Source organism: Pristiophorus japonicus, chromosome 1 (assembly GCF_044704955.1).
Source record: "Pristiophorus japonicus isolate sPriJap1 chromosome 1, sPriJap1.hap1, whole genome shotgun sequence".
Classification (NCBI taxonomy): domain Eukaryota; kingdom Metazoa; phylum Chordata; class Chondrichthyes; family Pristiophoridae; genus Pristiophorus; species Pristiophorus japonicus.
In genome coordinates, this window is record NC_091977.1 from 107,323,344 (window position 1) to 107,339,289 (window position 15,946).

At 42.4% G+C, this 15,946-nt stretch overlaps 1 protein-coding gene across 1 annotated transcript in view; it reads right to left on the bottom strand.

Moving 5' to 3' along the window:
• The window catches only part of ntrk2a (neurotrophic tyrosine kinase, receptor, type 2a), a 596,947-nt gene that overhangs the window by 67,738 nt on the left and 513,263 nt on the right, over positions 1-15,946 (bottom strand). The window contains exon 13 of the mRNA XM_070861343.1: positions 126-256. Coding sequence (XP_070717444.1) covers positions 126-256 — 131 coding nt within the window. The remainder of the gene's footprint in view (positions 1-125; positions 257-15,946) is intronic.

Here is a 15,946-nt window from a genome sequence, read left to right on the forward strand (position 1 = left end):
ACATTGCATTAGTCCTACACAGCTCAACCTAAAAGATAACTGAGGCTGAAAGATAGACAAGCATGTATCACATGTAGCTCCAGACCAAACCATAAATTAATAATTGAAATTCTATCGTATTATACCTTCACTGCCACCAGAGTCTTGTCTTCTTCTGGGCAGAGGTTATAACATTCAGCGAGAAACACTTTGCCAAAGGCTCCTTCACCCAACTCCCTCTTCAGGACAATATTGTGCCGTTTGATGTTTCGGACAACTGTTAAAACATAAGAATTACCATTATTGCTATAACAAATAAAAATCATAGGAATATTTCCTCTAATATATTTGGGCCTTATATGGAGGACACAAAGTTAGGAGATGTGTGAGGTGCAAATTAGGAAGACCGATGAAACCATGCACAACAAAGACTTCATTACAGTCAGTTAATTGTCTCACTGCCCTGTGGAATAATCAATTTAAAGAAAGAAAAACTTGCATTTCTATAGCACCTTTCATGACCATCAGACGTCTCAAAGCGCTTTACAGCCAATGAAGTACTTTTTGAAGTGTAGTCACTGTTGTAATGTGGGAAATGCGGCAGCCAATTTGCGCACAGCAAATTCCCACAAACAGCAATGTGATAATGACCAGACAATCTGTTTTTGTTATGTTGATTGAGGGATAAATAATGGCCAGGACACCGGGGATAACTCCCCTGCTCTTCTTCGAAATAGTGCCATGGGATCTTTTACGTTCACCTGAGAGAGCAAACGGGGCCTCGGTTTAACGCCTCATCCGAAAGACGGCAATTCCGATAGTACAGCACTCCCTCAGTACTGCACTGGAGTACTGAGGGAGTTAATATACACATGGGCCAGCAGAGATGACATCCTGTAACTTTTCTTAGTAAGATCACACAGGCACTACAGTTGTGCTTCCATGCAATTTTGTACTTCAATTATTTCACAAATATTGCATTTCCACATTTTTCATCTCTCAATTGTGCCATAAAATAACTGGGCAGATAGAGGTAAACCCAGATAATTTTTTTTTTATTAGCCACAATTTTAACCTTATTTTTTTTCTTTGCATTCCCCTTCACTTCCCCAATTCTATAAATGAAACTCCATAGAAACAAGTTCAAATATAATGATATCAAGAGGATTTTCTCCTCCTCCCCTTCCTTTAACTTATTGAGTCTACAGTTAGTGTCATTTTAACTTTAGGTGATAATGCAAAATGGCCAATATCAATTCAAACAGGTGGCTGAATCGACATCACACAGTTACCAAAAGGCAAAAACTTGTCTCAAAACTCAGAAATTAAACTGCAGACCAGATAGTTTAATTATTATCCACGCTATCACACATGGTCTATCATGTCCCTCACAGAGATATTTTATTTTTTGGTGTGAAGGCTGTTTCACATCACCAAATAATCTGTTTGATCTCATTATATAAGGTGTTATAATGTTTTTTGTGCTCTGGAGTGTAGTTAGAAAGGAAAATTCCTGATATGCCACAGTAAAGATAAAGACGCTGTTTTCTTCTTCACTTTATGGCTCTAAGACATAAAGCATTTTTATTTATTTTCTGGAACTATATGTAGGAGTAATTCCCATCATGTATAAGCACTTAGGGGGGAATTTTAACCGAAAGTCCCATCCCCCGCGGCTAAGTCACAATCCCCGATTCCATGGCTGAATTGGAATTCAGAAGACTGAGAGGTGATTATCGAAATGTATAAGATTATGAAGGGGCTTGACAAGGTGGATGCAGAGAGGATGTTTCTACTGATAGGGGAGACTAGAACTAGAGGGCATAACGTTAGAATAAGGGACCACCCATTTAAAACTGAGATGAGGAGAAATTTCTTCTCTCAGAGGGATGTAAATCTGTGGAATTCGCTGCCTCAGAGAGCTGTGGAAGCTGGGACATTGAATAAATTTAAGACAGAAATAGACAGTTTCTTAACCAATAAGGGGATAAGGGGTTATGGGGAGCGGGCAGAGAAGTGGATCTGAGTCCATGATCGGATTAGCCATGATCTTATTAAAAGGCGGAGCAGGCTCGAGGGGCCTTATGGCCTACTCCTGCTCCTATTTCATATGTTCTTACGCAATCCCGGAGGGGGGGCGGTGGTGGCGGTCCGATCCCCGACCCTGAAGGAGGGGTGCGATCCCCGACCTGGGCAGGTGAGATTTTTCCCCGGGGGGTCCGATCCCCAAGCCCTGGGGGTGTGGGGGGGGGGCGATACCTGGGGGGGTCCGATCCATGACCCTGAAGGGAGGGTCTAATCCCTGACCCTGGGTGGTGAGATCGATCCCTGACGAGGTCTGATCCTCAAACCCGAAGCAAGGGTCCTATCCCTGACCCACGGACATGAGATTTGTCCCCGGGATGTCTGATCCCTGAGCCCAGCGGGTCGATACCTGGGGTGGTCGGATCCCTGACCCTGAAAGGAGGGCCCTATCCCTGACCCGGGGTGGTGAGATCGATCCCTGGCAAGGCCCGATCCCCGAGCCTGAAGGAGGGGTCCGATCCCCGAGCCTGGGGGTGGGTCATTGATCCCCGGAGTGGCAGAGGATCTGATCCCCTACCCCGAACGGGGGGGTCTGATCCCCGATCCTAGGGAGGGGCGGGCTACTGCTGGGGGAGCTTGTGGGGCTGGAAGCCTCCTCCCGGCCTACTTGCCTTGTTGCAGCTACTAGGAATCCCGAGCCCCGGGATTACTGGCTTTCTGCAATTAAACTGGCACAGCAGGTTAAAGCAGAAGCTTCAGCCTCATTGTATTATTAAAAGTCGCAATCCACCTCCTGGCAAAGGATTGGTTGCCTGCCCTCCACCCCGTCTGAGTAAAAGATGAAAGTGTGTGTGGTGGAGGCGGGTTAGGGTCGGATTTTAGATTTTTCCAACTTTCACTTGCCCCCCCTCACCTCCAATCCATCTGTTTTTTCCTCTGAAAAATCCACCCTCTATGTGAGATAAAATCACACATGCTGTAAATTTGAAACAAAAACAAAGTAAATACACAACCGGTCAATCAGCATCTGAAAGAGAATGTTGGGCTCTCATTTGGCTGGGACCTACTTTCAACAAAACTGTTCAAGTGTCAAACCAGAAACATTCATCTGTGCTTCTCTTTCAGATGCTAATTGACCTGTTTTTACACACACACACCCTCTTTCTTATGCTGTGATGTATTCTGACACACGATTGTGTTTGGAGTTTTTAAGCCTTTCATAGCAAAGTGGCAATACCAAACTGTGTTGCCAAGCAGCTAACATTGAATAGAAGGGATTCTCGCACATTGGCATATGTGCTGCTGCTGGTTGAATCACTTTGATTCAAAAGATTTAATTACCTTTGGTCTGAGAAACAGGAGACTTATAAAGGTCTTGAGGTGACATGAATTTAGATACATCTTTTTAAAATCTATATTTTTCCCAAAATGGTTTGGCCTAAAATAAAATTGGCACATATGATGCACACTGAGCACAACTACAGCTACTATTGTTCCATCAATAACTGAAATAATACATTATGATCTAGCTTGAAAGGTTTCTATGTTGTTTACCACTCTGGATTGAGGTTTCTACGTAATATCACAAAAGGTGCAGCATTTCATTACAATTTATTAATCGAACACATTCCATCGAAACATCTCATTAAATCTGATGGCCTACATCCCAGGGCTTTGAAAGAGATGGCTATGGAGATAGTGGATACATTGGTTGTCATCTTCCAAACTTCCATAAGATTCTAGAATGGTTCCCACAGATTGGAAGGTAACAAATGTAACCCTGCTATTTAAGAAAGGAGGGAGAGAGAAAACCGGGAACTACAGACCAGTTAGCCTGACATCAGTAGTAGGGAAAATGCTAGAATCTATTATCAAGGACGTGGTAACAGCACTTAGAAAATAATAATAGGATTGGGCAGAGTCAACATGAATTAATGAAAAAGAAATCATGTTTGATAAATCTGTTAGAGAATTTTTTGAGGTTGTAAGTAGCAGAATAGCTAAGGGGTAACCAGTGGATGTGGTATATTTGGATTTTCAGAAGGCATTCAATAAGGTGCCACACAAGAGGTTATTGAACAAAATTAGGGCTCATGGGATTGGGGGTAATATACTAGCATGGATTGAGGATTGGTTGAAGGACAGAAAGCAGAGAGTTGGAATAAACGGGTCATTTTCGGATTGGCATGCTGTAATGAGTGGGGTGCCGCAAGTATCAGTGCTTGGGCCTCAGCTATTCACAATCTATATCAATGATTTGGATGAGGAGACCAAATGTAATATATCCAAGTTTGCTGATGATACAAAGCTAGGTGGGAATGTAAGCTGTGAGAAGAATGCAAAGAGATTTCAAGGGGATATAGACAGGCTAAGTGAGTGGGCACAAACATGGCAAATGGAATATAATGTGGAGAAATGTGAAGTTACCCACCTTGGTAGAGTATTTTTTAAATGACGAAAAATTGGGAAATGTTGATGTTCAGAGGGACCTAGGTGTCCTTGTACACAAATCACTGAAAGATAACATGCAGGTACATCAAGAAATTAAGAAAGCAGATGGTACATTGGCCTTTATTACAAGAGAACTTGAATATAAAAGTAAAGACGTCTTACTGCAATTATATAGAGCCCTGTGAGACTGCACCAGTTGTGTACAACTATATTGTGTACAGTTTTGGTCTCCTTACCTAAGGAAGGATATACTTGCCATTGAGGAAGTGCAATGAAGATTCACCAGACTGATTCCTGGGATGGGTGGATTGTCCTATGAGGACAGATTGAGTAGACTAGGCCTATATTCTCTAGAGTTTAGAAAAATGAGAGGTGATCTCATTGAAACATACAAAATTCTTACAGGGCTTGACAGGGAGGATGTTTCCTCTGGCTGAGGATCTAAAACCAGGGGTCACAGTCTCAGAATAAAGGGTCGGCCATTTAGGACTATGATGAGGAGAAACTCCTTCACTCGGAGGGTGGTGAATATTTGGAATTCTCTACCCCAAAGGGCTGTAAAGGCTCAGTCCTTGAGTATATTCAAGATGGAGATCGATAGATTTTTGGATATTAAGGGAATCAAGGGATATGGGGATAGTGCAGGAAAGTGGAGTTGAGGTAGAAGATCAGCCATGATCTTATTGAATGGCAGAACAGGCTTGAGGGGCCGATTGGCCTACTCCTACTCCTAATTCTTATGTAACTTACATAAAGGCTAATTTTCAGTGAGATACATCATCAATTATTCCCTTTTTAAAAAGATCGTCTCAGATTTACTCTCTCTGAGCACTGATTTAAAAAATGATTATCTATCACTCATGAAGTAACATTTTCACTGAAATTATTTTAAATTAGTTTAATGTTGTGGGACAGGTCAATTCGCACCCTCTCCACTGTCTATACTCAGCCCCATTTTTCACTTAAACCAGTGTGTCATTTCTCTGTCAACATCCATAGAAACCAGTAAATAACAAACAAAAACCTCAAAGACACAGAATGATCCCCCTATCTCTGAGAGTTGTGCGTACATTGTGAAGGCAGCCTTCATGGAGAACTGCTTCCTCCATCCATTCCCAACAAACTGTACGTGATCAGAGCTGCTTTGTCTGACCATCATCCTGTAGTCATTCAACCTGGATCATGTCCCTTACTGCAGTGACCCTCCAAAAGGCCTCCTCATCACTAAAAACACTCTCCAAATATTCAAAAAAACAACTGGGGAGAAATGGCAAACTGAGGTAATGTACGAGTATGAAATTCCTCAGGCTGCTATATTACAAAGACATTAATCAGTCAAGCGCAACACTTCTGCTGCTATTGCAAAACACAATCCATTCCAATTGCTTTCTAAACCAGAACAAGACAAAAATAATTTCAAAATATTAAAACAAAGATGTCATAAATAAAAGGTTAAATGTTTAAGGGGCCTAAAGTCACCCCTGCCGGAAACGGGTCGCACCTACCGATTTTGTTGTGTTTTGGCAAAGGATGTGGCGGCCTAGCCTGTGAAATTCAGCTCTTTGTCATTTTTTTTCGAGCGGGGCGGGAGTTGTTCATAATGGGGGCGGAAGTGGGGGCGGGAATGGAGTGACCGTCACTAATGGGAAGTGAAGCCGGGAACGGAGTCTCTGCCGCTGTCACTCATCAGCGCTGGGCCGATGACCTCATCACGCTGGCGCATCACCACGTCTCTCCCCTTCAGTTAAAGGGGACAACCATTGCGAACTCTGCAATTAGTTTAGTTAGATCCACTGGGCCACCAGGGAGGATTTCGGCCGGGCCAGTGGCCTGGCATACAAAAGGGGGTGCCGGTGCTCCCGACAGAAAAAGATGTCGGGAGCACCGGCCCACGGCCGGAAGACTTTTCCAGCTGAATTTCGCTTCCAGGGCAGGACATTGGCGATGTGCTGTCTGATGATGCACTTGGGAGGCTTTGGAAGCACTGGGGCAGTGATGAGGAGAGCAGAGCAGGTATGGGGGGGGGTCTCCGCTGGAAAAAATCCTGAGGAGAATTTTGAGAGCGTCGGCCCGTCCACCGCAATTCGAAACCGCTCCATGGCCGTCGCTTTCCGACGGCCAGAGGCCTTATTGGGAGGCTGAATTTCAGCCCCTAATTCTTTTGTTAGTGAATTGTTCCTTGGAAATGACAGGTCCAATATTCAGAATCTGCTTTCATACATATTTTCTGTCTGCCAATTTACCTTTTTATTCCTTTCTGTGATTACAATGCTTTCAGTTGATTCAGAATATAATGTTATCTATAGGTTTATGTTAGTGATTGTAATTATTTACTAGGAATAATGATAAATTTTCATTCTTAAACCTGTTATTACAACTCTGCTCCTACTGTTTTCATCTCCTATCCATAAACGCTGATCACTCTCAGGTATATTTACACTGTAGCAACTTGGTCCTGAACCGGCTTCCACCAGGGGGACAGGGTTAACATTGGCCAACAATGTGCCTCTCAACTCTAAGCACTGAAGAGCTTCCCTTATTGCACCAATGTGACATTTTTCTGCATCCTACACCAGCCATCCTGTGATCTTTCTGAATGAGATTCTCAGTCACTGCAAGTTAGGGACAGTTCCTCAGGCACAATTGCACATTGCTTCAAATATGTCCAGTGAGACAAGCTTTAGCTTCTGCATCCCCAATACTCACCAGCTCATCAACAGTTCATTTCACCAACATGATTCTGCCTTGAGAAGAGTATTAGCTCACAAAATTTACAAAATTAAAATTATATAAACGTAAGTGTATAGAGCTAAAATAAAATGAAAAATGTGTACAGTTAGAAGACGCTGCCATGATGATTACATCTATCCTGTATGTTGTGCTGTTATTGTCTCGCATACTAAAGAGCCACAATAGACTATCATTCACAGTCTATCAATGGCCTTAAGTGATCAGCTATCATCTCTATACAGTAGTACATGGCACATTCTTATGCATACATTTTTCAAATTGTGATCAAAATTGATCATTTTAATATTGACTAAACTACATAAAATATTACTACCTCCCCCACCCCAGCTGCTTTTTGCAATCTTGTGAAAATTAGATCGAGTTATTTAAGTCGTCAATGAACTCAATCAGTGATACAGACACCCACACACATACACACATAGCTTTTTCAGAATAACATCAAGAAATGGTCTGCTGTACCAAGGCTTTCCATTCTGAATACAACTAAAATATTCTTTATGTTACTATGGAAACCAAAATGGGAAACGCGAATATATATTCTGTAACAACAGTTTTCATGCTATTCAAACCAAGGTTACATCTTACATTATATAGTTTCCCATGAATCATTTCTTGCAAACCAACTAATTGACCACCTCAGACAATTTTTCTTTACAATTGCTGTTTACTTCCTGTAGCTGCAAATCTGCAGCTCTCCCAATCTCAGTCTTTCAATTCGTCTTCCACTCTTTCCGTTTCGATCTTTCTGTCTGCCTGTCTCTCTTTGTATGGATATCACACATTATTATTCCTCCTTATTATCTCAGCATCTCACAACTTGTCTTCACCTTTTTGTTCACTCCTTCCCAAATCAATTAGTCTCATCATCCCCATTTCCTCTTTATTTTATAAGCCTACTGTTTTCTATTATGTCTCTCACACACTTTCTTTCCCTTGTGTCTATCTGCCTCTTGCTTTCTATCTCTGAATATCTCTTGCTTTCATTTCATGTCTCTCACTTCTCTTCTTTTTCTTTCATCTCCCATGGCTGCCTGGAGCCAGATTTAAGGTTTTAATCCTTTGATAGTTATTATGCAGGGACCAAGGAGCAGGGAGAGAGAGAGGCAAAGGCCTGGAAGAAAGTAGCTGAAGGGAATGAGTACTGGACAGGATGTTTTCCCTGACACTGTCATACTGAAGCTGTGGCCCCAACTCATACATCCAAGCATGTGGATTTACCATTAACAGATGAAAAGGAAACTAGGGGCTGACCTGCAACAAGGAGAGAGTAAGGGCTTCAGATTGGGAAGGATGGGTAGCTGAGTCCTGGCCCAGAAGAGAGCAAGGGCTCAGACTGAGAAGTGACCAGGGGCCTGGAGATTGAAGAGACTGGTATGCTGGGCATAGAGCCTGGAGCTTTAACTGGAGTGTGGATGGTGCAGAGTGCCAGTGGACTGAAAGAGGTGGGAACTCTCTCTTATATCTTGTAATCACAGGTTTGAATGCAGTAGGGTACATTTTTTCAAGGCCCTGATCCCAGCACAAAGACCTCTCAACTCAAATGCTGATTAGAGAATCAAGTGTGGACACAGGCTATTCACCCACCAAGTCTGCGCGAGATACCTGGCTGGATTCCCCTCTTTGGGTGGGATTCCAATGGGGTGGGACTTCTGCACACCTCTCCAGATCTGTCCTAATCTCAACCTATTTCCCTGAGTCAGAAGGGATTCGCTATGCACAATAGGCTCCTGGTGGGATTCACACTGTCAAGAAAGAACTCACCAATATGGGAGCAGGGATGTCACTGCAGCACCAGGAGTGGTAACCAATACCTTAAAGGGGCAGGAGGACCTGGAAGATATGATCTAGTGTCCCAGTGAAGCCCATGACCGAGACTGGTGTTTTCAGTGGGTAAGTGTTTGGGGTGGTCTGAAGGGATAGGAGGCTGCTACAAGGCCCTCTCCTTCTACCTGAGGGACTCAAGGTTGTTACTGCCTCTTCCCCAGGCCCACTGCAACCTTCCACATGGCAGCCCAATTTTCAGTGGGATTGCAGAGGACAATTTCACCCCCCCACCCCATCCAGTGTAATATCATTCTCCTACTCTCTTCCTTTCACCTTAAATATTATCTTTTTTAAACAAATAATTCTCCTTTGAAAATATTTATGGAATCCACTGAAAATATATAAGAATAGACTTTGCCAAAATGAGATCTGATTGGTTGACCATATTGTTGATGGTAATGGTTTTTTCACAGGGTTGTAATGCAAAACTGGTCAGCAACAGGAAACTCCTACCAAGTTTTAGGTTGAACAAGGAGATGGGTAACAATAAGGTTGAGGGTTACTTACAGTTGAGAATTTGATTTAGTGTCCATCCCTGGTGTTGAATAATATTCTGACAATCTTTTTGTTGTCAATTTCCTCCCCTCCTCTCCATTCCTGATGGCTTTAATTCCTTGCTATCTTAGGCCAATTGCAAGCCTAAACAAAGCCAGTAAGCTGTTTGACTGCAGATGTATCACAACTGAGCCCAATTCAGTCAGAATCAGGTGAATTTATAATGGGGAACAAAGAAATGGCAGACCAATTGAACAAATGCTTTGGTTCTGTCTTCATGAAGAAAGACACAAATAACCTTCCAAGGAAGAGGCATATAAATTGGCCAGAAAAAGCAGCAAACCTGAGGACTGGGAGAAATTAAGAATTCAGCAGAGGAGGACTAAGGGTTTAATTAAGAGAGGGAAAATAGAGTACGAGAGGAAGCTTGCCAGGAACATAAAAACTGACTGCAAAAGCTCCTATAGATATGGGAAGAGAAAACGATTAGTGAAGACAAACATAGATCCCTTGCAGTCGGATTCAGGTGAATTTATGATGGAGAACAAAGAAATGGCAGACCAATTGAACAAATACTTTGGTCCTGTCTTCATGAAGGAAGACACAAATAACATTCCGGATGTACTAGGGGACCGAGGGTCTAGTGAGAAGGAGGAACTGAAGGATATCCTTATTAGGCGGGAAATTGTGTTGGGGAAATTGATGGGATTGAAGGCCGATAAATCCCCAGGGCCTGATAGTCTGCATCCAAGAGTACTTAAGGAAGTGGCCTTAGAAATAGTGGATGCATTGGTGATCATTTTCCGACAGTCTATCGACTCTGGATCAGTTCCTATGGACTGGAGGGTAGCTAATGTAACACCACTTTTTAAAAAAGGAGGGAGAGAGAAAACGGGTAATTATAGACCAGTTAGCCTGACATCAGTAGTGGGGAAAATGTTGGAATCAATCATTAAGGATGAAATAGCAGCGCATTTGAAAAGCAGTGACAAGATCGGTCCAAGTCAGCATGGATTTATGAAAGGGAAATCATGCTTGACAAATTTTCTGGAATTTTTTCAGCATGTAACTAGTAGAGTGGACAGGGGAGAACCAGTGGATGTGGTATATTTGGACTTTCAAAAGGCTTTTGAAAAGGTCCCACACAAGAGATTGGTGTGAAAAATTAAAGCACATGGTATTGGGGGTAATGCAATGACATGGATAGAGAACTGGTTGGCAGACAGGAAGCAGAGAGTCGGGATAAGCGGGTCCTTTTCAGAATGGCAGGCAGTGACTAATGGGGTGCTGCAGGGCTCAGGGCTGGGACCCCAGCTATTTACAATATACATCAATGATTTAGATGAAGGAATTGAGTGTAATATCTCCAATTTTGCAGATTACACTAAGCTGGGTGGCGGTGTGAGCTGTGAGGAGGATGTTATGAGGCTGCAGGGTGACTTGGACAGGTTAGGTGAGTGGGCAAATACATGGCAGATGCAGTATAATATGGATAAATGTGAGGTTATCTACTTTGGTGGCAAAAACACGAAGGCAGAATATTATCTGAATGGCGACAGATTAGGAAAAGGGGAAGTGCATTGAGACCTGGGTGTCATGGTACATCAGTCATTGAAAGTTGGCGTCTAGGTACAGCAGGTGGTGAAGAAGGCAAATGGCATGTTGGCCTTCATAGCTAGGGGATTTGAGTATAGGAGCAGGGAGGTCTTACTGCAGTTATACAGGGCCTTGGTGAGGTCTCACCTGAAATATTGTGTTCAGTTTTGGTCTCCTAATCTGAGGAAAGACATTCTTGCTATTGAGGGAGTGCAGCGAAGGTTCACCAGACTGATTCCTGGTTTGGCAGGACTGACATATGAGGAGAGACTGGATCGACTGGGCCTGTATTCACTGGAGTTTAGAAGGATGAGAGGGGATCTCATAGAAACATATAAAATTCTGACGGGACTGGACAGGTGAGATGCAGGAAGAATGTTCCCGATGTTGGGGAAGTCCAGAACCAGGGGACACAGTCTAAGGATAAGGGGTAAGCCATTTAGGACCGAGATGAGGAGAAACTTCTTCACTCAGAGAGTTGTTAGCCTATGGAATTCTCTGCCGCAGAGAGTTGTTGATGCCAGTTCGTTGGATATATTCAAGAGGGAGTTAGATATGGCCTTTACGGCTAAAGGGATCAAGGGGTATGGAGAGAAAACAGGAAAGGGGTATGAGGTGATGATCAGTCATGATGTTATTGAATGGTGGGGCAGGTTCGAAGGGCCGAATGTCCTACTCCTGCACCTATTTTCTATGTTTCTATGTTTTCTACGTTTCTGAGCTCCATCAACTATCATAACTGTGTACTCACTAGTTAGCAATTAGAAGCAGGAGCCCTTGCTGATTTGTCCTCTTCCAGCCCATGGGTACTGAGGCTAAGTGGCTGCATCACTTGAGATCCGCTAACTCAGCACATAATGAGAGTGAATTCTTCCGTCCCAGGTTTAATTCACACTCTTTGCTGAGTTTAATGGTCTCAACTGAGGTGGTAGAATAGGCACCCAAATTGGTTTAGCAACCCTGAGCTATAAAGAGAAAAAAAATTAGCTGTGGATACTGCTCCTGCTTACTTTCCAGTGATCCCTGTTGGAAATCGTGCATGTATGTTTGGCACATGAGAAAAGGGTTGGATTTGGTTGTGATGCTGAGTAGTTGCTAATACTCACTATCCATATTCATACATGAAAGATAGGCACTTGGGCAATGAACTGAAGGGGGGTCTAAATCCTGTGGAACAGCAGCCCAGCAAGGAGTCAATGCTTTCTGACAATAAAGGAAGAAAACTGAAGGAAAGAAATTTAAATGGAATCATTAATTATTTCTCCCTTCATTTTTGACCCACCGGGATATTACTAAAATATGCAACATAAATATTTAGATTTTGTCTTTGAAGGAAACACTAGGGCGGGTGGTGGGGGGGGGGGGGGTGGGAATTGTCCTTTTTTATAGCCCCATTAGAGCCCAACGATTTGCGCCCCGGGCAGGCGCACGCACGCCGAGATCCCTCATCTGGCAAGCTTTAAATTCTCCCAGTGGAAAGAGGTTTCTGAATCCTTCTGAGACAGAGAATGTTTCACACCTAATATGGACAATCTCATTCTGTTTGGAACAGATTTTAAAATTGAGAAATTAAATGTTAGGGTATTTGGGATGAGTATAGATGGTACAGCACTGTTGCCAGAACACATGCAAGATTCAAGATTCGGTGTAACGTGAAAATGGCATTGTTTCTATGTGTATTTCACTCGCGGAAGCTACAAAATTGTCATGCCAGTTTTCTTGAAATGTATCCTTGGCTACTTTACTGTGTTCCCACTCTGTGTATCCCCAGATTCGGTTTAGAAAATATGGTCAGCCTAAGCTATCAGCTACATACAAAACACTGCCTGCAGCTCTGATAACGCTGCAGTACTTTCACATCCACATTATGTATCTCTCCTTCCCCAAAGACCTGTGCAATTTTGTAATTATGGCATTCATTGAGTGCTGCAGGGTTCAGGGTCTTCAATATTTCATATTTACAGAGGCTATAAACATCATGTTCAGGTAGTAAAGATATGTCAACAAGCAGTTGAGGCCACAAATACAATCCTCCCCAGCCCTGACCTGCAATTTCCTTAATTACAGCAGGTTTCTGGCTCAGCAGAAAATGTGGCAGGGTTCTTCTCAAATCCTAACCATTGCATTACATTAAGTTACTTCTCCGTTCCACAGCTTTGAAAGAGCAGGGTCCAGAATAAACAGAATCTTCATTGTAAAATGACTGAAAAGGATTTAATAGACATCACCCAAAGTTAGAAAAATACCTGACTAGATATGAAATCAGTCACAGCTATAGCAACAACCTTATCTCTGTGCTGAGATTCCATCACTTCACTGGCTAGATAACAACAAGGACAATTTGTATTTATATAGCACCTTTAATGTAGTAAAACATTCCAAGGTGCTTCGCAGAAGTATTATAAGACAAAACATTTGACACCAAGCCACATAAGGAGAAATGAGGGCAGATGAGCAAAAGCTTGGTCAAAGAGGTAGGTTTTAAGGAGTGTCTTAAAGGAGGAAAGAGAGGTAGAGAGGCGGAGATGTTTAGGAGGGAATTCCAGAGCTTAGGGCCTAGGCAACAGAAGGCACGGCCGTCAATAGTTGAGCGATTATAATCAGGGACCTTTAAGCAGATGAGGCGTTTCATCCACTGCAATAGGTTACCTCATTCTCTATAGTTTTTTTAATAACATCTTATCGTTGACTCTTTATCTTACGACCGTCAAATATCAGACTCTAGTATGGAAGGTATTGGGTAAATTTTAAAGGCAGCTACTTATTATAGCTCTGCCCCCAGTAAAATCAATGGCGAGATCGAGTTTGCTGAATTAACACTACTGTGATCACCACAGCCATTGAGGAACGGCGTGGAGGGGTCAGAAATTGTAACATGTTCAATCGCTCAGTATGTTTAGGCACAGCTTGCATGAAATTCCAAATAAATTAAATTGCGAGGTTCTAAAATGCTGAATGAGAGTTTACCCAAATGGAACTATTTTGGAACAACCTGATTACTTTACATGCTGAGGACTGTGCTAATTTATTTAAAACATACGTCCAGTAATGGGAGATTCAAGGACTTCCTTTCGTCTAGAAAAATCTCCTTCCATACTAGTCCATCTTATTATCAGGAAAAGGAATATAACCAATTTTTTAAAATCATTCCTTTATAAAATTTGAATTTTAAACTTTGATCAAAAAGTGGCCTTTCTCTTCAGCTGCCCTACAACTTTAACCCACCTGTTTATTAGAGCTAAAATTCCCCCCCTCCCCTAACATTGGCAGTGACATCCCCATTATCCCTGTTAGTTTAGGTTAGGTTAGGTTAGGTTAGGTTAGGTTAGGTTAGGATAGGATGTCCAGCAGCAAAAATAGCCTCAGTCAGCAGACACTTGACCGCAACTGCCCTTGACATCAAGACACCATTCAACTAAGTATAGGACTAAGAAGCCCGAGAAAAACTGAGGTCAATCATAATCAATTGAACAACCCTTCAGTGGCTGGAATTATATCTGGCATAAAGGAAGATGGAGGTGGTTATTGGTGGCCAGTCATCACATCTTCACTGTAGGTGTTCCTCAGGAAAGCATCCTCAGCCAACCACTTTCAACTGTTACATCAATTACTTTCTTTCCATAATAAGGTCAGAAGTGGGATATTCACAGTCTTCAGCTCCATCTCCAAAAATAAATCAGCCCATGCCAGCCTACAATGGGACCTGAATAATATTGATGCTTAGGCTAACAACTGGCAGGTAACATTTATATCACATCATGACATGTAATGGCTAACAAGAGAAAGTTCAGCTATCTTCCCTTGACCTCAACATACCACTGTCGCCGAGTCCCCCATCACTAATATCTTAGGGGTCAACATAGACCCAAAGCTAAATTGATGCAGCCACAATACTCAAGAAGCGTGACAACATCCAGGATAGTCTAGTCCATCTGATTGCCACCAACTTTCCCAGATATGGGAGCAATATTCCAGCATAGGATTCGCTTGGGGCTTGGAAGCTGTTAAGAATTGTTGAGACGAATAAAAATGCCACATGAAAGAGAAAGCAGTTGCTTGTAGCCCCATTTTCTTAATGGCTGAGATAGGGGAGTTCCATCTGAGGTCAGAGGAGATATTGAGGCTAAGAATGTTGATAGCTGAAAAAGGATTAAGAGTGGAGCCATCAAAAAATAAGAAGTGACAGCTGTTAGTTCGACTTTTGAGAAATATGAAGAAACTGGAGTAAGTTTTCATCTTTAGCACTCCTAGCAGGGCTTCACATACCAGGAGCACATACTGGAAACTTGGGCATGCGTCCATTTTGTGGCTCTACAATCTAATGGATGGAAAATCATAGGGTGACAATTTGGGTGCACTCCGAATGACTACCAGTTACTTTCTGCATTTATTCTCTTTCTGTTTACAAACAGCAGACATTAAATAAAAGAGACTTTGAGGTGGCAAATACCACTGACCGACAGACACATAGCTGCCACTGAGTAAAGAGAGACAGGACTGGTAGTCAATAATTTCCCCATTATTTCCAGATTGAAAATAGAACTATTCCTGTACCAATAAAATACAGCATGTGACCAGAAGAACATTTCAGACATTCCCTTTTAATCAAGCATTTGTTTGATTTATACGTCATGTACTTTAAGGAAATTAAAAGCTGAGTCTGTTTTTCCCCTTAATTTGTTGCTGGCAGATTTAAAGAACATTGGGCTGATATTGACTAAAACTTTCCCCTGTAGTTGACATTATTCTATTAAGATTTATTTACCTCCCGTAATTCTAAGTTTGGGTGAAATTTTCCTATTAAAAGTAATAAAACCGAGTCTAC